General features: G+C 37.3%; 2 protein-coding genes and 1 non-coding gene across 3 annotated transcripts in view; 2 read left to right on the top strand and 1 right to left on the bottom strand.

The window, feature by feature from the left end:
• LOC112144076 (A disintegrin and metalloproteinase with thrombospondin motifs 16) overlaps nucleotides 1-6,232 on the top strand; it is a 64,643-nt gene extending 58,411 nt beyond the window's left edge. The window contains exons 19-24 of the mRNA XM_024268395.2: nucleotides 1,357-1,561; nucleotides 3,025-3,219; nucleotides 3,346-3,402; nucleotides 3,503-3,712; nucleotides 4,820-4,967; nucleotides 5,079-6,232. Coding sequence (XP_024124163.1) covers nucleotides 1,357-1,561; nucleotides 3,025-3,219; nucleotides 3,346-3,402; nucleotides 3,503-3,712; nucleotides 4,820-4,967; nucleotides 5,079-5,194 — 931 coding nt within the window. The 3' untranslated portion in view covers nucleotides 5,195-6,232. The remainder of the gene's footprint in view (nucleotides 1-1,356; nucleotides 1,562-3,024; nucleotides 3,220-3,345; nucleotides 3,403-3,502; nucleotides 3,713-4,819; nucleotides 4,968-5,078) is intronic.
• Nucleotides 6,233-11,737: 5,505 nt separating this feature from the next.
• trnae-cuc lies at nucleotides 11,738-11,809 on the bottom strand. The gene has a single exon. It is a non-coding gene; the product is annotated as a tRNA-Glu (tRNA).
• Nucleotides 11,810-12,054: 245 nt separating this feature from the next.
• Nucleotides 12,055-22,752, top strand: ice1 (KIAA0947-like (H. sapiens)). Its single transcript, XM_024268128.2, has 20 exons — nucleotides 12,055-12,463; nucleotides 12,559-12,617; nucleotides 13,610-13,721; nucleotides 13,817-13,893; nucleotides 13,996-14,033; nucleotides 14,166-14,248; nucleotides 14,348-14,424; nucleotides 14,564-14,601; nucleotides 14,730-14,812; nucleotides 14,884-14,920; nucleotides 15,071-15,127; nucleotides 15,357-15,434; nucleotides 15,534-15,877; nucleotides 16,458-18,236; nucleotides 18,603-18,765; nucleotides 20,168-20,328; nucleotides 21,089-21,279; nucleotides 21,409-21,509; nucleotides 21,612-21,710; nucleotides 21,967-22,752. Exons 1-20 carry the CDS (start codon nucleotides 12,323-12,325, stop codon nucleotides 22,143-22,145), a joined length of 3,897 nt encoding a protein of 1,298 aa, XP_024123896.1. The 5' UTR covers nucleotides 12,055-12,322; the 3' UTR covers nucleotides 22,146-22,752.
• Nucleotides 22,753-23,029: the final 277 nt, after the last annotated feature.

Here is a 23,029-nt window from a genome sequence, read left to right as displayed (position 1 = left end):
TTACATTGTGTGACTTTCTTGCTGTGCTATGATTCAGATTAGAAGTAAGGATAAAACGGCTTTAGAGATATGATGGATATTTTATTTTTAATTCCCATATTTATTTTTTTATGAGTTTAGAAAGTCATATGAGGACTGCAAGAGCCAAAAGCTCATATCATGATACATGTTGATATGATGTCATAATGTAGCCAGCAGTTATTCTGTATGAAACACTGATTAAAAAAGACTTCAGGGTTGCACTTTTTTTTTCTTTATTTTATTTTGTTGAAATATGTTAATCAAAACAAAGATAAGACATCTTAAAGCTGTTTTCTCTTTATTTTTATCATTAACTGCAAAAGCAAGTCCCACTTGAAAGCCTTGAGAGGACCACTTTTTTGTATTCTTATAGTTTCCTCATAGTTTGGGGCTGTTGGGATCATCACAGGCTGTGCGGGTACCTGAGGGGGAACTTAGGTAGAGGATGACAGACTGTGTTTGATGAGGGATTAAGCTGCCTCCATCGTGAGTTACAGGTCAGTAACAAATACAACAGGATTTAAAAGAAGTTAAAAGGCTCAGGATTAGCTGACTCATTACATTCTGAGGTGAAGGGTTGGGAAAGAAAGACATAAGAAAACAAATCTCCCATGCAGAGGTATTAAGAGGGCTTAATATGTATTAAATTTTTATCCAAACTTCTTTTCTTTTTTTTTCGTTAAAGTTTAATGTGTTCAGTACAAATGGAGGTCATTTTGAAATAAAGATACAGCCCTGTTTAGTTTTACTGGTAATAAGGACTGAGTTTGGAAAAACAGAGGTAAGAAGGGGGCTTGACTTTTTTTTTCTTTTTTTTTTAAATGGGGTTTAAGTTACAGTTTCAGCTGTTCTGGCTTGCTAGTCACCCACAAACAGATGTCTAACATTCTGTGGAGTGAGGCCTGCTATAGATGATGTCAGGAATACATGAAGAATGCTATTTAGAATAAAGCTGAGTAAGTTTATCTGAAAAGCCAAACAAGCGCTGAGGCGGGTAATTAGGCTGCGAATAGGAACATGACGGCCTGAGTGAACAAACCAACCAAGAGCAGAGGGGAGGAAGCAGGGATATATACATGCATTGTATTGGTTTCACCTGTGCAGTAAAAAAACAGAGCTCAGGTAAAGCCAAAAAGGGGAGGAAAAGCTGACTTTGAGAATTTCTGATAAAGTACCAAACATCCTCCGCACAGATTAATGGACCGGGAGCCTCCAGCAGCTGATATCACCGTACAGTCACGGTATTACTATTCATGACGTCCTTCCGACTTGTCTGCATGAGTGATGGAGAAGCTGGGCATGTTTACTCAGTGGGCCTGTGTTGTGTTGTCCCAGCTGGTCTGTGGGAGAGTGGGGGGTGTGCAGCCGGAGCTGTGGAGGAGGGGAGCAGACGCGGCAGGTTCAGTGCGTGCAGAGAACCAACCAGAACAATGTGGACGCCCTGGCCGACTCTGGCTGCGCTCAGCCTGCTCCTCTCAGGAGGCAGACTTGCAACGTACACAGCTGTCCCCCGGTTTGGACCACTGGGCCGTGGTCACAGGTAAGCATGCGAGGGGCCCTTTCTTGTGCAATTCTAGAATGATGTCAATGTATGTCTTAAATAGCACAAAGGTATAATCCACAACTCTATCAAAAATTCTCTGTGTTGCACATGCGGCCCAAAGCGCTCCACACATTGTGTTCTAATGAAACCTTGCTTTGATGCCTTTAACACAGTTTATGAGCATGATCTCACTGGCTTTAAACCATGAATGTCCTCTTTAAGACTTGAGCTGCTTGATTCTCTCTTCAGCCCCAATGCATTGTGTGCGGTCACTTTTTAAAATGAGGTTTACCCATAATGTTCCCAAAGGAAGCGACACAGAAGGTGTACAGTTTACTTCTCCTCTGTTACATTGTGGCACCGTGTAGTGTGTCACAGCCCTGTTATTATTGGAACTCGTAACCCTTTGAAGCACTTTCAAACATTCTGGCTCAGACTTTACCGTAAGCTGTGAAGTCAAATTGAGACAAAAAAATGTAGTGCTAGGTTCACAGTGTGCTTGGAAACACTAGTTCAAGAAACCTCTTTCAAGGAAAAGTCTATGTAGACCAGAGGTGTCCAGATCCAGGCTTTGAGGGTCGGTGCCCTACATGTTTTTAACCAACCTGCCATTGAAGCTACCTTATTAGCCAAACACACCGACCCAGGTAATCAGCAACAGATACGGCGGGGTTTCTGGAAAAGCTGATCCTTGAGGCCTGGATTTGGACACTCCTGATGTAGGTTTCAATATATGTAGGTTTTAAGCTTCCCCCTTCAAAATTAATACATTAATACGTCACTACACAAGTTTTTAAGACTGTTTTTGGGCTTTACGCTCTTAGAATGCGTCAAAAGTTAAACCAGTTGAACAATGACCAGTCAGGGACTTTAACTTGGTTGTGATGTATAGGTAGCATTTTTTTTAAACACGAAAGTGCCAACCATGCAAAAAAGTTACTATTAAGTATAAATGAATCCTTCCTAGCAGGGATTATATGACACCAAGTCTTTCATAAATCAGAATACAGCTGCAAAAGAAAAAACCTAGAGCAATATCTGCGAGATTTCGCACCAAGCTTCTTCCAGCTGTGAGCACATGCGATAGTATCAGGTAGCGACATTCCAGTGTGAACACCATATGCTAAAAGTGCCCGTTAAGCACGTTTTTGATGCGCCACAAATGCCAAGTGTGTAGATAGTAGGCTGCACGACAGTAGAAAAACTTGTGATATGCGATATTAGTGATCCATGTTGCAATTTTCAAGAATTAAATAAGTTTATTTTAATTTGTCAAAACTTGGACAATGACCAACTTCCACCACTTTTAAAGCCCCATTTATAGAGGTCAACAGCCAAAAAAAGTTAATTTTAGTTATGGTTACCCTTTAATGTCGGTCTGTGTTGTTGTACTCTTTAAGGAAAGAAAAAAACACATCATGTGTCTTGTGTTTCTGTCATTTTCTTTACCCCTTTGGCAGTGCTCACATAAGTGTGGCAACGGTTTGAAAAAGAGGACTGTTCTGTGCACGAGCGCCAAGGCAGACGCTCAGACTCGCACACTGCCAGACACCAAGTGTGCCGGCCTGCAGAAACCCCCCAGTCAGGAACCGTGCTTCATCAAACGATGCCAGAAACAACGCAAGGTCCAGTGGTTTGTCTCCACGTGGCAAGAGGTAATTCAAAAGCAGTAACTAGAACTGGCAAAAGGGTATAAAATAAACGTAATCAGGGAATAGTTGTACAGTTGTACTCAATCATTGTGAGCTGAATCCTTTGTATCTTCTGATCTGAATGTTCAGTGTTCAGCAAAGTGTGGCCAAGGCTATCAGACACGCTTCATCAAATGTGCAGAGAAGGTGTGTACTGGAAGCTGAGTTTCCTCAAATAAAAATGTTGTCTTTGGGTTGAATTCCAGATGTGCAGCTTACACAATAATGTTATGCATCCATGCTGTAGGATACTGCTGGGAAATACAGGGAACTTCCTGCCAAGAAGTGCCATCATGTTCCCAAGCCCACAGTTGACCTCCAAAGGCCGTGCATCATGGCTGAGTGTCGTTCTCACACAACCCCCGCCATCCATCGGAGGGTGACCCCCCTACGCACCTATCCACCTCAGCCCCTCCTCCATTATCCACCAGAGTGGAAATCTTCTTCTTGGTCTCAAGTAAGTTGTAGTAGGATTACCTAACCTACACTTTTTACACACCAAAAAATAATGCACCTTAGACACTGGTCGAATGCTACGTTCACACCTAACACAATTCCCGCTTCAATTTTGGATCTACCACTTCTCTTTTGGCATTTTCGTCTGGATTATTGTCTTGACCCCCTCCGTGTCAAAAAGTGACATGGAGGGGGCTGAACCATACGTCCATATACTGTATGACAAGATAGAATGGGTTGCTTCTACAGGTCCTGGGCCAAAACTGAGTCCCGATTGGTGGATTTGATGCAAATTCTTGCTAAAGTTTGGATATTTAAAGTCTGGAAAATAGCAACTTGATCCCCAAAACACACTGCTGCCAGACTCAACACGTGAATCCTGTGAACATATAGCCTAAGTGCTAATTTGTGTAGCTCTGTGGTCCATCTAACTCAGCAGTGTCAAACACGCAACCCATGGCCACATCCAACCAGCCAGATGGTTTGATCCAGCCCAGTCATGAAGAGAAAAAATATATAAGGATGTTTTTTTTAAAAAAATCACATTTCTAACCCATTCCTGTAGCGAATTATTGTGCTTTAAAGAAATGGCTGCAATGCACAATTCCACCACTAGGAGAAGCGAAGGAAAAGAAACAGACATAACAAAAGATCAAGAAATAAACAACATTTCTTTGCAAGCATTTGCCACGTCTGGGTAAGATGCAGTTAGGTTTCCTGCTAGCCTCACCGCTGTTAAGTTGCTCTAAAAATGATCAGGTGTGACACCACAATTACCAAAATGTAATTGTCAAAAAGATAATAATAATAGCTCTAATAGTAATAAGTGATTAGGCTACTAGGTTATATGAGGCATTTTTTCCAACTGAGAAAAAACAAAATATAAACAAAGCAACAGAAAACAAGTTGACCACAAGTTGTTTTGCTGTTATGTTACTGGTCCAGCCCACTTTAGATCAGAAAAGTTGAATGTGGCCCCTTACTGAAAATAAGTTTGATGTTGAACTTTGAGTACTTGTTTTTGAAAATGTCTCCCAGAAATGTTTCTGTAATCAACAAACCTGTATTTAGACTTTGGGTACAGTGTAAGCTGTGCTATCTTGCTTAGTGTACAGTAACATGTGGCGGAGGAGTGCAGTCCAGGACCGTCCACTGTCAGGTCCAGGGGAAGCTGTCATCTGGCTGTGCCCTTCATCTTAAACCTCCAGTGTCTCAAGCCTGCAACACCAATTTCTGCCCACAAGCAGAGAAGAAAGGTCTTTTTACAAAGTCCATCTTTGTCTGCTAAACTCATTTGTCAACCCTCTGCATAGGTGGAGGACAATTGTTTAACTGATTTATGTTTTCCCTTTTCCCTCCTCCCACAGATCTCCTGTGCAAGGATTACTTCAACTGGTGTTACCTGGTTCCCCAGCATGGCGTCTGCAACCACAAGTTCTATGGGAAGCAGTGCTGCCAGTCCTGTTCAAATTCAAATCTGTAATTAGATCAAGTATCTCTGACTGAACCAGCCTGTTCATCAAAAGACTTTTTATGTGTTCATTACTTGAAAAGAGGCATTTTGTTCTGTTCAAGCAGGAGATGAACACAGATTTTGGTGAAAGCAAGCAAGCATTTGGAGTCCTCACTTTTCCCCATTGTGTTTGGGTTTTTGAATATAAAAAATATATATGAAAAGCACTGGGATAAGGAGAGTGCTAAATAAAGAAGAATTTAGCAGAGGCCAACATGCAGAAAAAATGTCTGAAGAAACACAAGAATAATACAAGAAATGTGACTCACCTGGTCTGATCTGGCCTCTTAAGTCTGACAGTCATATTTTTAAAAAGGGATTTTTAAAAGACCTAAAGCAATACTGTAAGTTTATCCTTTAATGTCCAAGAATTCAATCTGATTAGCTTGGGAATCCTGAAGAGCTGTACTACATCCAAAACCTGTTAACGTTTAGCTCAGTGGTGCTACAACTGTCACTTTGACTTCACAGATGCGTTGCAATATTCTCAAAACTTAGGAAAGTATTAATGAACTGTGTATCCTATGTACAGGTTATTGTGTGTTTTATTTATTAGCCTTACAATACAGTGTAGCAGGGTGTCTGTATTGAGAAGCAGTACATATATATCATTTTCTTACAATATATTATGGCCAAGAGATGGATTTAATAATTCAAATGCTAGAAAACATTTAAAATCATATTTATGTGTTTTTCATTTGGATTTTGCAAAGTGAAATATGTTTCTAAAATCTCTGGTTCAATTCTGTCATGCATCAATGTGCAAGTAGACCCTGCATAGTATGCAGACATGTGATGCAAAATTGTCTTTTGTATTAGAATATTGCTCATGGTTTAAAAGCACTGATAGATGATAGTTATTTCTTTTTGTTAGTGTTTCTTTTTTTTTGTGAAATAAAATTTCAATTCTACAGAGGAAATTCTTCTGATCAGTTATGTTTCTTTGGAAAACTCATTCACAAAAGGAGTTGCCATTATAATGTCCTGAAATAAAAATGTTCTACTAGATATTAAAAACTGACAGTAGTCATACTGGATTTCATCATTGAGGCTTTGCTCAACTGTTTGCATTTGTTTAACTTTCTTCTCCAGTTGTGGAATATAAAGACTGTAAATGTATGCTTAAAAATAACATGTTACCTAAAATCCTTGTTTTGCTTTTGTGTGTGCTTGCATGTACTTAGACCAAATCCAAAATCCTCCTACGGCTTCTCCCTACCTGTACATTTATCCCTCCAAGAGTACAGTTATGGAAAAATAGTGTCTTAGATTCGCTACCACCTCGATTAGCTGCTAGCGCTTTGAAAATGTATAACATATTTTTATAACTTTGCTAAAGCAGAAAGTCAATACTTGGATTTAAATGTAATTTTCTGTGCTTCAGAGCACACCAATGTAAAGAAATTAGTTTCTCCTCCGCGACACAGCACAATGAGAAACAACCTTGCGGGGAGGGATACACAGTCAAAAGTCCCTACACATTACCCTTAAGAAAATAATTTCGTACATTCCTACTCCTCCAAATGTCTCAAAAATTGGAGGGCTAAGGGAATAATTTGGATTTGGCCTTGTTCTTGTATATCTTTTTAGGGCTTTTCGTGGCGTGATTACCAGATTGCTTTGAAACTAAAAAAAATTCAAATAGTAATGTGCTAATGTAATGCTTAAAATACCATCAAATATTTGAGCTAATTATTAGCCAGTTATAGGTAATAGTTAGGGTCAGTGGGTTAAAAAATTGTCAGGTAAATAAACTAAAGTATTGAGTAAAAATATTTTTGTTTACAGGAGACACCACTATCTAGTCAGCAAATATTGGACTTTGAAGAACATGACAACATGGACCAGCATGTGATAATGCTAACAACCAATACTGACAGAAATTACAATTTTAGGTAGTCAATAAAAAAAGAATCGGAGGTATGTCTAAAACATGGGTGCCCAAAGTGGGGCCCACGGGACAAATTTGGCCCCCCAAAGGTTATCTTTTGGCCCGCCAAGTGGCGGCTGCAGACGCTGCGGAGTGCTTAGTTAAAACCGCTTACTCGTTTTGGTCTCCGGGTGGCGCTGTTAGCACTTTCTTTGCCTGCAGCTATGGGTAACGCAGCCCTGGACTTTTTTTGTGTGTTAGACTTCACAGTCACTCCCGATGCCTTTAGCGGCCTTTTTTAGCTAGCCAAGATGGAGCGACAACGGCAAATGGATAAAGTCAAAAGATCAGCTCCACGTCTGTCATTAGGATCCCAGCTTGATGTTTTCATTGGAAGAAAGTTTGTTTTAGCTTGCTCTTATTTTTCAGTTAAAAATGGCCAATGAGGCCTTGTTGTTAAAGCTTTCAACAAACGTTATTGACTTTTTATTCTTACTAATGTGTGTTACCTTAATGAAAACAGAATCAAAATAAATAAATCAAACCATATACTTTATTTTCTCCTTTTATTTCATGACATGCAAACAAATGTATTTGGCCCGCAGACCAGGATCTCATTTAGATTTTGTCCCTTTGAGCAAAAAAGTTTCTAAAGAGTCCAATGTCAGTGCATTTGTTTATATACAATTCATTTTTTAATCCGAAATTTCAGCTACACCAAGCATAGTTTTTATGTAAAATAGTCTTAGTTCTTGTTTGGTAGATATGGTAATAAGTGCTCCTTCTGTCGAGAGTCAAATGAACTAAAAACTACTTGTCAGAAAAATAAACCATTCATTTCTATTCCTGCGATCCAACCAGATCAGGATCTGTCTGAGGTAAGTTGATAATCAAATCGAATTGAACGGAGTCAACCTACACCATTAACAAAACATCTCAAAATGAATATAAATGGATAGTCAAAACTGGAAAATGCCCTTTTGATTGAGGCATGGTAGATTTAATTTACTGTAACATAAAAACGACTATCACAGAGGAAAACACACGTGATGACAGCAAAAAGTGATCAAGGCATCATTAAAGTCTAATGAGTAGAAACAGTCAATTTTACTAAGACGTGACCATACAGTGTGTTGTTATGTTCTGATAACTTTTTGTTTGAATTTTTCTGAGGTGGAAAAACAACAGTGGGCGGAACTTTCTGAAACTAAAATGGGAATGGATTTGTTATTAATTAATGTTTACTTGTTTGTTTTTACATTTATTTAATTTACACTTAACTATATCTTGCAAGAAATACAAAGAATCTGTAAAACTTTACCTGGACTGTTCAGTACCAGGTATTTATTTCTGAGTCCCACTGGTGGAATTTTTGGCTAAAAATGATCCATTATAGTTCAAGATGATTTTATATTAATGAGTAACAATATTATATTCAAGAGAATTTTAGGTGATAATGTGGGCGCTTGTTTATGTTTTGGTAGGATCTTGTGAAAAAGCTATAATGATAATTGTTTTTTTGGAATCAAATTAGTCTCAATGTGCTTCCTTGGCACATTGGCAGAAAACCTCAACATTTCCAATACATAGTATACTAGTGTTAAAAAACAAATAAAAAAAATAAGCTTTGACTAAGAATGTCAACACTCAACATATAAAACTAAAACTGGATGACCTAATGATATCGCCTTCAACCATCCCCATGTTTGATAGTAAAATGGACACTAGTGCTCTCTTGGTTTGAGTATGCAGTTCAACCATTGATTGTATAAAAGAACTGGACTGAGTGACTCCTGGCTTTCCAAATAGGAAGTACTTAATGATCCCAAAAAGCCAAAATCATATAGACTTCTTTAAAGAAATAAACAACTTTCACTCAGTCATTATTTTCGTCAGAATAACCATTCTTGCTCTGATACCTTTTTTTTAACATCTTCTTGATAAAGCATTTTTTTCACTATATTTCTTCTGTAATGTAAGTTATAAACTGGCCAATCAGATGCCTCAATAGAAGTATGTGGTCTCACACTGAAAGTTCAAGAAGTTTGATTGAGGGGTTTGGCCTTCCAACAAGCTCACTCGTCATTAGAGAGAGTGGTTGCCAAAGAAATGTTGACTCAACCCGATTTGGACCAATCACTGCATATTGAAGTCGTCTTGTTTCAATATGGCGTTGTTTAAACAGCAAAAAAAAAAAAAAAACGGCAACTGAAATTACTTTCTTTCGTTGGAGCCAGAAGTAAGTCATTTTTTATTCGCTGACATCACACTCAGTCGATCCAGTTCTCATACACAGTCAATGACTACAATACCTAAGTCAAATCCAAAGGTGTGTGGTATTAACTACTGCAGTTTCCCATATCAACACTAATGCCATATTAGGTCTGTGCTTTATTCTTCAGGCATCTCCTATTTAGCAAAATATTGTTGTAATCCCTGTGGCCTTTAGTTGGACATTGTGTCTTTCTAAGTCAGTTTTTGTTTTTGTGTGCATTTTACGAAAAAACCTAAAACTTACACTCTACTAATTGGCAAATTATCATTTTTCCATCTTTAAAAAAGTGCATTTGGAGACAGTTCTTGACAAATTTAGGTCAAAGTTTCAATGGCTTTTTTTCATGAGCATATATCTTTAGGGTTTTCCATGCATGTTCTCCACATGGGTGGGAGTATTTCAGTTGTCATTAGAAAATAGGCAACACAGGTTCATCACAGGGCCACACACACAAGCAGTCCAGAATCCTCACACTTTACCCAATTCAAGTAAAGCTCACCAATTTACTTCAAATGGAGGTTCTGCTCTGTGGCAGGATGGCAGAGTTCCTCCAAATAAGCAGGCACTGTGAGAACAGTCAAGCACCATTAGAAGATTCAAGTACCGGTAGATATAGAATATGAAACATTTACATTTGGCAACATCTTGACAAATCTGAAGCACTTTCAAACCATGACAGTTATTTTATTCAAAACAACTCAGAATTAAGATCTCTTTTTGACAGAGGGGAAAAAAAGAGGTCAACCTCTTAATCACAACTGCCACTTTTAGCTTTTCAACAGATAGGAGACATAGGACAAAGAGGGTAATGAGTCTTTGTTTATACAAAGATAGTCATCAAACAAAGGCTTACATGCAGATACCTAAAGCTAACAGGAGAAAATCTGACAACGTCCAAAACATTAACTTGCACATGTCAGGTACAACTTATCTGTGGGACAGACAGGAAACCCGGAGAGCACTCACCTTCCACTTTAAAGAAGCATGGCTACTTCTATCTACAACTGTTTGAAGAGAGTTGATCCCTTAGCCTCGAGGCTAGAAAAGAACTCTTATTATCTTTCCATAGAGATAGACCTACAGAAATTCTGACAAACTCACCACATGGATTATGGGATCAAAACCTGATGCCAGAGAACAAAGAACTGTTGAGAAGCACATTGAGTTACAGACAGGAAATTGTCTACTTCTTTTGATTTATAAATCAAAAAAGGACAAATTTACTCTGTTCCAAATTGGAATTTTAATTTAAAGTGGAAGTTTTATCTGTAAAAAAACATGTCATTTTTGGCAGATACATACATGCAAGGTTTGAATAAACTTTGGATAAACAGCATAAATGGATGGAACACAGTGTAATGATTATAATGCAGCAGGTTTGCATTAACACATGCTTTTATTAGTTTGTGCTCAGCCTTACAGACACTAGTAGAGCTATAGAATAACATTTCCAACACAGTACCTAAGTTTATACGCAACAAGTGATTATTTTGAATGTCTAGAGATAATACATAATGTCCCGCTATGTGTTTGCAAATAATGCCACAAAATGATTACCATACTTCCCAATGTTTGTTATAGTGAAGTTTATTTTAACTACAGCAATGAGTTACTGTGTCAGTTATGGTTCTCTGTGAGCCAGTGGATGTGCTGAAAATGATGGGTGGAGAGTTGAAATGACAGAGAGAAAACCTGAGAATGGGATCTGACAGACTCAGATCAGTACAACACCACCCTCTACTGGCAATTGACATTAAGCACACTGTTCCCAATATGAAATTTTGTCCCATTCCCAACCACTGACTGTAAAAGAGAACTGGACCAAGAGAGTGTGATGTCACCCACAGATGGCTTACTTTTGACTCCAACTGTATTAAGTCACTTCAGTCACCCTATTTTCACAATACAGACCCCGCTATGTTGAACCCAGATGACATCAGTAAGCAGTTATTAGTCTGAGTTGATCAGAATCAACATTTCTATGATAAACACTCTTACCAATCAAGAGCGAACTTGATCGTTCAGTTCAGTTCTCATACACAGTCAACATCTGCCCTGGGATTTGGCATTCGAACTTTTTACTCATTTGATTGTTGATCATGCCCGCCTAAAGACTTCTATTCCACTCTTCTGTTCAAAAAGTAAAACACATTAAAATTATGAAAAAAGTAAATAGCGATTTTTTTTCCGATAAGAGTTTTTGTGTGTTATGTTTGGTGAAAGCAAATTCAAACTGCACTTCGCAACTTCAAAAATGAGGGCTTGCAGCAGCAGCAATGGGTATTGTACTCATAACTCAAAAGATTGTCATTTCAAAAGAATGACGTCAGAAGCAAAAAGAGAAAAAAACAAATAATGCAAAAAGGCGTTCCCTGACCGGGAATCGAACCCGGGCCGCGGCGGTGAGAGCGCCGAATCCTAACCACTAGACCACCAGGGACTGCACGGGTAATGGCCGTAAGCCCTTTAAAATATAAAAGAGACTTGTAGATATATAAGACATATAGTTGGTTTCAGCCGATACGTAATTTGTAAATGCATATGGAAAAATGTTTGAAACATGCAAAATAAACTCATTACTTTTTAATGAACTTAAAAAATTGCAGACAGTTCCAAGTGTGTTATGCATGCGCTAACCCAACGGCGCCAACCCGATGGCAGGGTAGCAAGCTGCCTGAACAAAAACCCACACAGCCAACTGGAAAAACTCGTTAAGTTATTACTTATATATATTTAAGTATTTTTAATTAAGTTAATTGTTAAATTCTATTGATTTTTTTACATTAATGCAACTAACAAGAAAAGAAATACATTTGTTAAAATTATGGCATTTTATAAGACTTCCCTTGGAAGGACCCAGCTTGGGTCCTCAATCAACGTGGGGCACACGAAGATGTGAAGTTGTTTTGAACCTGTCGGAAATTTTTCTACGAAGTCACAGACCATACTTCACATGCTGTATAAACAATTTTTTGCGAGTTCCGGTGAGAATTCCTGTGTTGCTATGATGCCAGGAGACACTCAGACCAAAACGGCAGAAACTGCCGCGGAGGCAGCCTTTGGAAACTGTGCAAACTGCTCTGCTTTGCATCAGGTCAGTGAGTTAGACGATCAACGATGTCGGAGAGAAATGGAATTGTCCAAAAATCTTCTAAATGTTTGATTGTTTTTCCGCCTTTCTTTTACCAGAGTCTAACAGAATACGTATCGTCATTTCTGGCACTGAAACAAAAGATATCAGTTTCAGAGTAAGTTTCAAATGGAAATACTTATCACTTTTGTCTAACCACAAATGACTTAATTGAATATTTTTAAAGGATATAAGGATGCTGTGTTTGTTATTTTACACGACCTGCGCATTTTCCATAATTAAAAATGATAGTGGAGAAAATGTAGTAAGACCAGTGACAATCTGGTGATGGATCTGTGAATGTTGCCAATAATGTAGAAATCATAAATCGGTTCTTTAAGATATTTTTTGTAATATATATGACTTTCTTAAAATGAAATAACGACTCAAAAATTTACAATATTTTAGCCAATAGGGAGTGTGTGTGTTTACATTGTATTTTTTTTTTTAAAATCACTAAAGTTTGGGTCTCTGGGTCAAGAAAATCAATTTTGGTTTGAAATGGGTTTATTTCAGCAATCAAAGCCAAAATAAAACAAAGGAGTACAAACGACAAAAATATGCATTTATACAGAAATGTAAAAAATGTTGGGGAAAAAAGTCATACATTGAAAAGAAAATATACATTCATAAACATGTAAATAATTCAATTATAATTATTACCAACCACAAATAAACCTATTAGCTTTTATGTGAACAGTGCATGACACATTGAAACCAATAATTAATTGGTTTATCTAAAAGAGTTAAATTAATATTTTAAAAGGGAGTGGGAGGAAGCAAACCTGTATAATACCCTCCCTAATTTTTATTTGCTTAATTTTTTTAAATAAATAGAAATAATTATTTCCTTTATAAACTTAACTTTTAACTATTAATAAAAGTAATAATTTCCTCAAAGTATTAGTCCTTAAAAAAAGTTGTTACTTACCAGTCATGCGCTTCGCTGTCAAGTCAGGTTTTGACATCTTGTATAAATTCCTATGGACATCAGTGTTTAATGTTGTGCTTTAATTATGTTCCTTAAGCTCAATTTTAATGAGACTTTCAAAAACTAACATCAACTAATGAATGGAAATACAATAATGTATCTTATTTGAACACTTGCAGTGACACCATAAGGCTTCAACAAGAACTGGAAGAACTCCAGATTAAATTGGTTACTATGGAGCAGAGGATGGTAGATTATAAATCTTTGCAGACAGAGCTGGAAGAAAAAAAAGTAAGTTCATGTTTTTGTAGTTGATTCAAATGCTACTCTGATGACAGTGTGTATTTTTGTAATACCAGCTACATTTATATTCCTGATCTTTACAGGTTGCCCTAATATCATGTGAACATCTCTCTGAGAACATGGACAAATTAAAACAAGAACACAGAAAAGCATTAACTAAGTAAGTTGTGGGTCTTTTTTATTTTTATAAACAAGATTTTTCCCTCAAAAAATGTTTTTATGTGCTTTAAATCTCAAAATTAATATTTGTCATATCTCTCAGAATTGAGGACCTAGAAGAACAGCTGAAGTATTTAAAAGGTAAAATGAATTCACATTAAAATTCATTAAATGTGTAAACAGGTTTTAGTTATGGATGATGGGAAGAGGGGATGGGGTTGCTCTGCTTAAACGGTCCCGCCCACAGCTTAAGGGGAAATTTTTTTTCTTCAGAATTGACCGAAGCTCAAGTGATTAAAAATGCACAACTGGGGACAGAGAAGGCAGCTGTCGAAAACGATTTGCTTCAAACTCAGGTAATCAAACAAAGCAATGATTCAAAGTCAGTATTGTTTATAAGTAATGAAATGACTAATTCATACCATTCATGTTTGTTTTCATTCATACCAACACAGGTCTCCTTGAAGAAATGTCAGGAAAACGCAGATAAAGTAGAAAAACTAATGGAGGAGAATGCAAACATGAAAAGCTTGTAAGACATCGTATTATATCTGGATTTATTTATGATGCCATTTGTGACTCAATACCTATTTGATTTAATTTACATATATATAATAATTATAAACATGTGTTTTTTATATCTAATAGTGTTTTTGTTTTTTATCCAACAGGAAGGAAAGTCTTGAAAGTAAAGTTCAATTTCTTGAAGGTCAGTTCTAAAAATTTTATTTAAATAAATTCCCCATTTAAGGTTCATAACATATGCTTAATCTTTGCTTGTGTAATACTTCTTGTTTTGTTACTGAATTATACGTCTGTGTTTTTATCTTGTTTCAGACTCAAGTTGTAGTCAGAATCTTCAAATTTCTAAACTGGCCAGAGAGAAGGCTTTGCTTGAAAGGAACATTTATGACCTTCAGGTATGCAGCTGGATAATTGACAATCAGAGAGAAAAATGTTGGTTTAGCTGACTTTTTTTTCTCCTTTGTAGATGAGACTGAGGAAACTGGAAAGAGAACAGTGTAAAGGTAAGATTGAAAGTAACCGATATAAACGTTTCTATGTTTGGCCTGATGTGGAGCTTTATGGCCAAGTTTGAAATTCCCATTAAAATTAAAATGATTATGGTAACTTAGAAAGAAAAAAAAACATCAGTCATCTGGTTTATTTCATAACAGACTACAGAAGCACAAAGACTCAAACAGACGCACCCAGAGAGCCAAAGGTTGACAAAGGTATGTAATTTGCTCAGTTTTGTCTGTTTGTATGACAAGTACACACATATTCACCTTCAGTCGTTTTTTAAAATTCTTGTCTTCAATGTATTTTATCACCTGTTGTAATTGTGTGCTGTTTTTTATTTTAAAGTATTTTGGCACCCTGATGGTGTTGTAAAGTGCTGTTGAAAAAAAGTTTTGTTCAGTCATTCACTCTTATTTATTCATCTTTTGTGTACTTCTCCAGAAAAGCTTAAACTGCTATTGCAGGACATATGGACGTGTGTGGTGCCAAAAGATCCTGCAGATCAGTTGTGCTTCCCAGGTGAGACATTCTAAAATCTTGTCTTTTTCAAATTGATCTCAAGTTGTTTTTTCTGTTTTGTTTTCTTTTTACAATCCTCTGTTTTGTCTCTATTTGCAGGGTCCAGTTCCAATCAAGTTCCTCCTCTCTCTTTACAAAACCAAGTTTTGAATTCAGCAGCTGAAGAATCGTGTTCTCAAAAAAACACTGAATCCCACAGGGATCAAGTCCAGACAAAAGCTCTGATCTCCTCGTCAAAAGCACCTCCTCAAGAACAGAATGATGTTGAGCTTCAAGATTCTCCTCGGACCTTATGTGTCAGGAAGCGAACAAAAACGAGCCCAGTCACAAAGAAATCTAAGAAACTTAAGTTTACAGACAGAGACAGCTTTGAAATGACTGTGAAAGAAATAACAGAGATGTTTAAACCAATGCCTCCTGTCATATCTCCTCTACTCGACTTGGTAAGAACTTCGTCGTATTTAGTGTTTTTGTTTACATGCAATTTTTTTGAGTGTCTGTATATTTATTTTGATTGTAAACCCTGTTTTTCTCGGTCTGAAAAGGCGGACCAACTAGACAAAAACAGCCTTGATTACAGATGTTTAAAATTGGTCAGTGAAGTGTTAAATTAATAACTGAACTATCCCAACAAGGATTACAAAGCATAGGATTTCTTCCAGTCATTGCTCGTAATTCCTGGACAATATCTGAAGAGATCTTTAGTCACGTAGTTTTGTTTACAAGCTTTTGCTAGAATCAGAAATGTCTGGTTGTCGGCTGTCTGAATACGGACCAAATGTAAGGATCAAGACTTGATTCGGACCAAATTAAGCAGACTCAGACCAGACCAACAGGCTTTTCCACTCTGAATACACCCTAAAATACTTCATTTCCATGAACATTTTATGATTTGATATTCTTTTTTTGAATCTTAAAAGATTAAAGTCTTGATGTTGTAGTATTCATAGCTAGCTAAAGTTTGGATGCTGTGAGGTCTTTGTTGTCTTCACGGTATTTTCCTCTTCTGTCTTTCAAAACAAGGACATAGAATCTATGGAAACGGATGACATGGCTAAAGGAACTCCCCCTGATGATCCCCAGAAACACGAGTCTATAAATGTTAGGTCATCCCTAGAGATCCACAACAGTCCAAACCATTCTGCTGTTCAGGAGGACAATGTGGACCTCTTGGAAACCACAACCCAGGAATCCCAACACATGGTGGATAAAAAAGAGGCGGAACAGAGCGACTCCAGCGGCCTTGCTGAGTTACTGGAAAAAGACCACGGGAATACAAATCTTTCCAAGGAAATATCGCCTGTTGAGGAGCCTGTTCCAGCATCGCTGGTGTCATCTTCTGCCACATCAGATGGATCAGTGGAGGTTGGAGGTTTACCAGTAGAACTACTAGAGGATACTCACTTAACAAACAGTAACACAGCAAATAATAGCTGTGAAAAGAGCCTGGAAATGAATGCAGAAGAGAACTCTTCTGCGGACAAAATAGCACCTTCAACCATCAACACTAAAACTGCTGAACCTGTGGCAACAAAGACTTCTCCAGTTCCAATTTCTGAATCCACTGAGGAAGCAACCGTTAGTTGTAAGTCGTTGGAGGAGAATACACTCTCCGTTTGTGGACAGTCAAGTCCTTCATCCCTTCTGGTAAATTTGAAACCCCAGATATTAGAACCTCATCCGTGTTCTGTTAAGTCAGATGGCCCTAAGAACAAAGGAGATATCTCTGATGATAAAGGGGGTCCTGTTTCCTTTATGAAGTCAAAGGATATTGTTGAAGAGGCTGATGTTCAAGACCTTCCTCAAGGCAGTACGGATGCAGGAAGTAATAATTCATCTATCAAGAAAAGTAACGCAAAGAAGCGGCAAAAAAGAGGCTCAGAGTCGAGTCCATCTACACCCCAAACCCCAGATTCAATCAGCAACCTTTTTTGTGAAATGGGTCCTCCTCTTCCTCCTGTCTTGACCCCCCTGAAAACACCTCCAAAGCAGGGCAAATCGATCAGTCCGAGGCATGCCATCGGAAAACTTTCATTTCCATCCCCGAGAGATGAGTTGGCATCTCCTCACACTCCTGTCCAGATCCATTTAACCCCCAGTCGCAAACCTTTGAACAGCCCAGTCCCTTCAAATGGAGTCCCCTCTTCACCACTACAGTTCGGCTCAGCCACCCCCAAACACGCAGTGCCAGTTCCCGGTCGCTTTCCCTCGACATCTGTCAAATCCTCTTCATCATCCTCGACAAGTTCCTCTCAGGAAAGCTCCATGAGGATTCTTGACACCATGTATCCGGATCTCTCGGCCCATGCCCGTACTCTGAGCATTCTCAGAGGGAACGTTGGCCTTTGTTCTTCTGAAAACAGATCCTTACCTACCTCCTCTGACAGCCAGGTATCCGGCTTCAACAGCTCTGCTTTAACAGCTTTCACCAAGACAGACACAAAGGGAGACAAAAATCCAGCTGTCCATTTGTCTTCTCGGTCTCCACCTACAGCCAGCAAATGTCTGAAGCTCGAGAGCAGCTCTCCCACGTGTAATCAAATACCTTCAGTATCATCAAATGGAAGATGTAAAGCTAACTCACCTCACATTCTGAAGCCGACGCATCTAGCAACGTCCATAAAAACTGAAGAATCGTCTGAAGAGAATGTCCTCATTAATGCTCTCAAGAAGATCGAGAACCAATGCTTTGATGTGCTGCCTGTTGTCCAGAGTCACCTTTATGTAGGAAATCGGCCTACAAAGCCTGTACTGAGAGATGAAGAGAAGGAGGTCATTGCTGACATTTGCCAGTGTGGTTTGGTGAGTTGGACTTTGTTGTCCTTATTTATCCAAAGCCCTAAAAACAAAGTTGTTTGTGAATATTTAATGTTTAAGCATTAAACATGGTCATGAAATCCTATTTCCAATCTATAAATTCAATCTTTTTAGAGTGATTTATCTGGTAAAATAACATTTTCAGGATTAGATTTCAGTTTGCCTTGTTTTAGACTGCACAAAAAGACAAATTTGTACATTAAGTGATGATGGAGCAAATTTTTCATTTTTCCCCAACTTGAAAAAAAATTCAACAGAAAAAGGAAATTATCAGTAATATTTAACATATATATAGTTTTTTTATAGATTACATTTCAATCTCTTTTTCTTTCATTTCTATTTAACCTGCAGTCAGATGACATGACCAGGGCCATCCTGAACAAACTGAAGGCTGAGAGAAATGCCCTCAGCACGAACTACACGCAGGCGCTCTGTCGAGTTTACACAGGAATCTGCAGACAGAAGGGAGACTGGGAGAGGGCTCGCATCCTGGCCTACAGCATTCTTATTGAAGGTTAGTGTTTTAAACTTTTTCACTCACATACAACAATCTATTTTAACCCTTCCGCTCTCCTTTGTTTACATTAAAAGTGGGGTCATCTGGACCCCAAAGAGAGCGGAAGGGTTAATGGGTCTCTAAAAGTAGTTAAGTAGTTGGAAAAGCTGCAAATCTATAGAGTGGGACATGGTGGCAGAAAAGATGGCGGCCATAAATCATAAGCTGGAGGGAAGTCCAAGACCAGAACCGGCCTTCACTCTAACATGATCTTAGATAATGCTATATATCTAGTTCATAATTATTTTAAATATTTACGGTTTTAAAGTTTTAAAAGTTTAGTGTTAGTGTGTTTAATAAATGTTTATCTTGTTCGGCCTTTGACCTAAAGTGTGTTTTGGATTTTGGCCCCTTGTGCGATTGAGTTTGACACCCCTGTCCTGAAGTCTTTCTTTCAAGACCTACAATGCTTCTTGACATACCATAATTATTTACACGATCAATATTATTTAGCTGATCTGCAGAGAATGCGATTGTGCGCTTGTAAGCAACATTTTAAAGCGACTTTTCACACATTACAAATATAACGTGATTTTATATCGGTGCAAAGCCGCTTTTCTAACAGAGTTAGTCACACAAAGGCGAAAATAAGTCATTAGAATTTTCCAAGTATAAATCTAATTTATTGAGCCCTAAAAATATTAATTATATGTATTTAATATTGTGAACACAGCATTAATAGCTTGTACACATTGTTGTTAAAACTGAAAAAGAAAAAGAAAAAATGGTTGCGCAAACATTTTCCAACCAAAATAAAAAATAAAAAAAACATCATCTATCTTTCATTTATTTTTAATTAAGCCTTTGTCTCTAAGCACGTTAAATCATGCATGGCATTATGATAAAAGCTGTGAGAGTCGAGTTTGATTTTGTATAATTGCTTGAAATTTATTGTCACAAAAGTTAAATTTTGCTTGTCTTGTTCATAAAAATTATGTGTCTTGTGTAATAAAAATTCTCGAACTAGATGGGCTCCATCATAATAAATTTCACAACTAATTACCAACATGTTTCTAAACTCATATTTTAAAATGTTGAACTATTTGTTGGTCACTTTACATGTGAGGCAATGATTGTGAAAATAGATTGACAAACTGTTGTCTTCAGTCTTGTCATTTGTTGAGTTATTTTCTTAGAAAAATGTAGGGTTAAATTGTGATTTATTTTGACGTTTCATCCGTTTTCCTCTGAAGGGTTTCACTTTCATCAATAAATGTCGTGTCTCTGCGCCCGCAACATTTTTCAGAAGAAAACTCCACCAAACACATCAAGATTCTAATTTTTTGTTATCAGTTGACACAGTTTGTCATCTATCAGTCATATGTATATAAATTCTTTTCTGGTCTTATTTTCATTGTAGATTTTCCAGATTCTTCCAAGTTGATTTTGTTCATAGAGTCAACGTGGCCCGCTGTTCTATCACACTCCAGCTGTCTGTGTCAGGCCATCCACATCGTCTCCAAACTTAGAGCTCCAGATGGAGTTCTCAGCTGCCTCTCAACGTTCCTTGACTGGGAAAAGGTGCTTTTAGAGATTACATTTCTCACATTTTGTTTACATCTTAGTCCAGACTAAACATTTACAGTTCCACTCCTTTGTGCTTTTGATTCAATGTAAAAACTTTCCCAGTCGTCTTTTAATTACAATTATGTTGTTTTTAGCCAAAATCAACAGATTTGTGTTGTTTTCTAGGACATAGTTTCTGCAGGGCAGTATTAGTTTTTTTTTTTATTTGCCGCTGAATTGTGGGTGGGACTGTTGATGTGGAGTAAGCCCGCCCCCACTTGACGAAATCAATCTGTTTACACTCCATCGCTTGCTTAAAGCCCCACACTAACATTAGCAGTGCAACACAAATGGCAATCAGTATTCATATGTACAATGTACAGTTTTGAGCCAGGAAAACAATGACATGTATGGATCTAGTCATCTACAAGTGGATGTATCAGAATGGACCTTGTTACTTGCCGTAATAGATTTTACGTCCCACCTAAAGGCTTTTTCCACCTGCATTGTTACGCCAGCTCCTAATCTATAATAATTTGAATAAAGAAATACTCATAAATGCAGTTTTAAGCTTAATTTTCTTCAGAAATGTCCTCCATAATCAGAAAAATACAACAAGAACATGTCAAAAACACCCAAAACAGGAGTGGTTCTGTAAAAAGCAAATAAGCTTATATGTTTATTATCTGTGCTTTAATGCTCATTTGTTTTTTCTTCAAGCAAATTGAAGTGGACAATTTAAAACTTAATAAAGGTATTTGGCATATTCTTACAGAATCCTCCCTTGGACATTGAGCAGCAGATCTCCCGAACGTTGACTGAACTTAAGTCTGGGTCAAAGCAGTCTTTCGTCAAGCACGGTCGTTATGGAGACGACTTGGGAGCTGAAACCTGGGAACAGGTTTATGCTTTGCAACTCTTGTGCTCGCACAAAAAGTGGAAGTGGACCTTTGAAAATGTACTAGGGTATGAAAGCTTTTGTGCATTGTTGAACATTTTTATTTTTCTATATTGGTTAATTTTGCTTCCTTTAGACATGTAAATGAAGTATGTTTATTTACTTTTATATTTATTTTGTTAATTGTATTTTGACAGTAAAGAGTTGTGGCCTCTGCTCAACCTGTGGGTGTCACAACCAAGAGATCAACAAGAGCCCATCTCTGATGTGACCATTGCTGGTGTACTTCGACTCATTGGTCAGTTGTCTGCTTTTTTTTTTTACTGTATCTTTATAAACTAAAAATGGTTGTTGATTTTGATTGAGAGTTTAGATTTTATTTTTTTCAACTTTAAAATAGGACTCCTTGGTCAGCTGGGCTTGAAGGAGAATTGTGTTTCCAGTGTGAGCACTGTTGCCACTGTCATCAACACGTTTGGAAAGCATGGACAGAGAGAAGGTATGACATCTAAACCTGCATGTAAAATACTGTGGTTAATATATTTAGTTATATTTGGTCAAAAAGTGCTGTCACACTGTCTGGTTATTACCTAAACCTTTTAATGCATAAATGGGGGTTTACTTACCACCTCATTATAATGAAAATAATGATAGAACATTAAAACTACAATTTATGTTTGTTAAAGTTTGTGGTTCCTCGTGTAAAATACTTTTATTACGTAAAAAATTGACATCACACTGTCTGCTGTCTGCAGGTGTTCCATGGGAGGTCCAGTTGGCAGCCATATACTGCATTTATGAATTGTCTCCCTGCGACCCCAAACAAGCTCTGGATGCCCTGGCGGGCTGGAGAGAGGAGACGAAGAGTGTCCCTCCTGCTGTGACCAGTTGCATTAATCAGTTAGCCTGTATTTGTAGGCAGGTTAAGAGATGAAAGCCTTTCAATGAATAACAACCTAAGTCTCCTACTGTTTAAAAAAACACAAATTGTAGGTTTTATTATTTACTAATTAGGAAAAAGAAGGCTAAAGTTTTTCTCTTGTTTTGTAACAAGTCGGGAGCCTCATTCAGTGTTTTATATAAGGCAAGATTGTTAAACGTATAATTTAAAAAAAATATTATTCAGCATGCACTTCAAATTGTGAACTCTTCACTGTAGCGATAAGCTTAATTTTAAATGGAGACATGTTTTGGTTTCCTAAAATGTTATTTAATTCTGATAAAAATGGCACTTGCACATCCCCTTCCACCCCATCCCTATTTTTCTTTTTATATACTTTACTCAGGAAAAGTGTAAAATATTGTAGAAAATGTAAATGTGTGTTCAGAGTTTACTGTAAATACCTTTTTCAGATGTTGGAGTTCATCAACAAACATTGCCACAGTAAATGTTTTGTAAAAGTTTTTTTTTTTTTTTTAGTTTATTTAATTTTTTTATTTTTTATTATTAAATGGAAAGACAAGGAAACAATGTCACTGTTGTTCATATTAACATAAACTGAATTTCTTTGCTTTAACTACTAAAAGGAGTTAAATTATAACTTTGGTCATCACTTTTTACATTTTTATTGTTTTTTGTATCATATGTACATTGGTGTCAAAAAATACACATTTGAAATCGAACACTATCCAACATACATCAACACATCAGTGCAATCAAGCTAGCTTTTCGGTAAAAAAGGTCTTGCTGCTGGATTTAATGCATTTTACAGCAAGAAACTCTTAATTTAAATTCCAGGATTGTTTTATTAAAAACAACTAAAGTGTCTTTTGATTTTTTTAAATTATTACTTTGTAATCAAAGGAAAAACAGTTTCC

Source organism: Oryzias melastigma, linkage group LG16, assembly GCF_002922805.2.
Source record: "Oryzias melastigma strain HK-1 linkage group LG16, ASM292280v2, whole genome shotgun sequence".
Lineage (NCBI taxonomy): Eukaryota > Metazoa > Chordata > Actinopteri > Beloniformes > Adrianichthyidae > Oryzias > Oryzias melastigma.
This window is presented reverse-complemented; position numbering and strand designations above follow the sequence as displayed.

What these genes read in the sequence shown, in the direction of transcription:
- ice1 (XM_024268128.2), top strand. Translation starts at nt 12,323, where the DNA reads ATGCTGTATAAACAATTTTTTGCGAGTTCCGGTGAGAATTCCTGTGTT. An exon ending in ACAGCTGAAGTATTTAAAAG is followed by an intron (nt 14,034 to 14,165) that starts GTAAAATGAATT and finishes TTTTTTCTTCAG; the next exon opens with AATTGACCGAAGCTCAAGTG. An exon ending in GGAACATTTATGACCTTCAG is followed by an intron (nt 14,813 to 14,883) that starts GTATGCAGCTGG and finishes TCTCCTTTGTAG; the next exon opens with ATGAGACTGAGGAAACTGGA.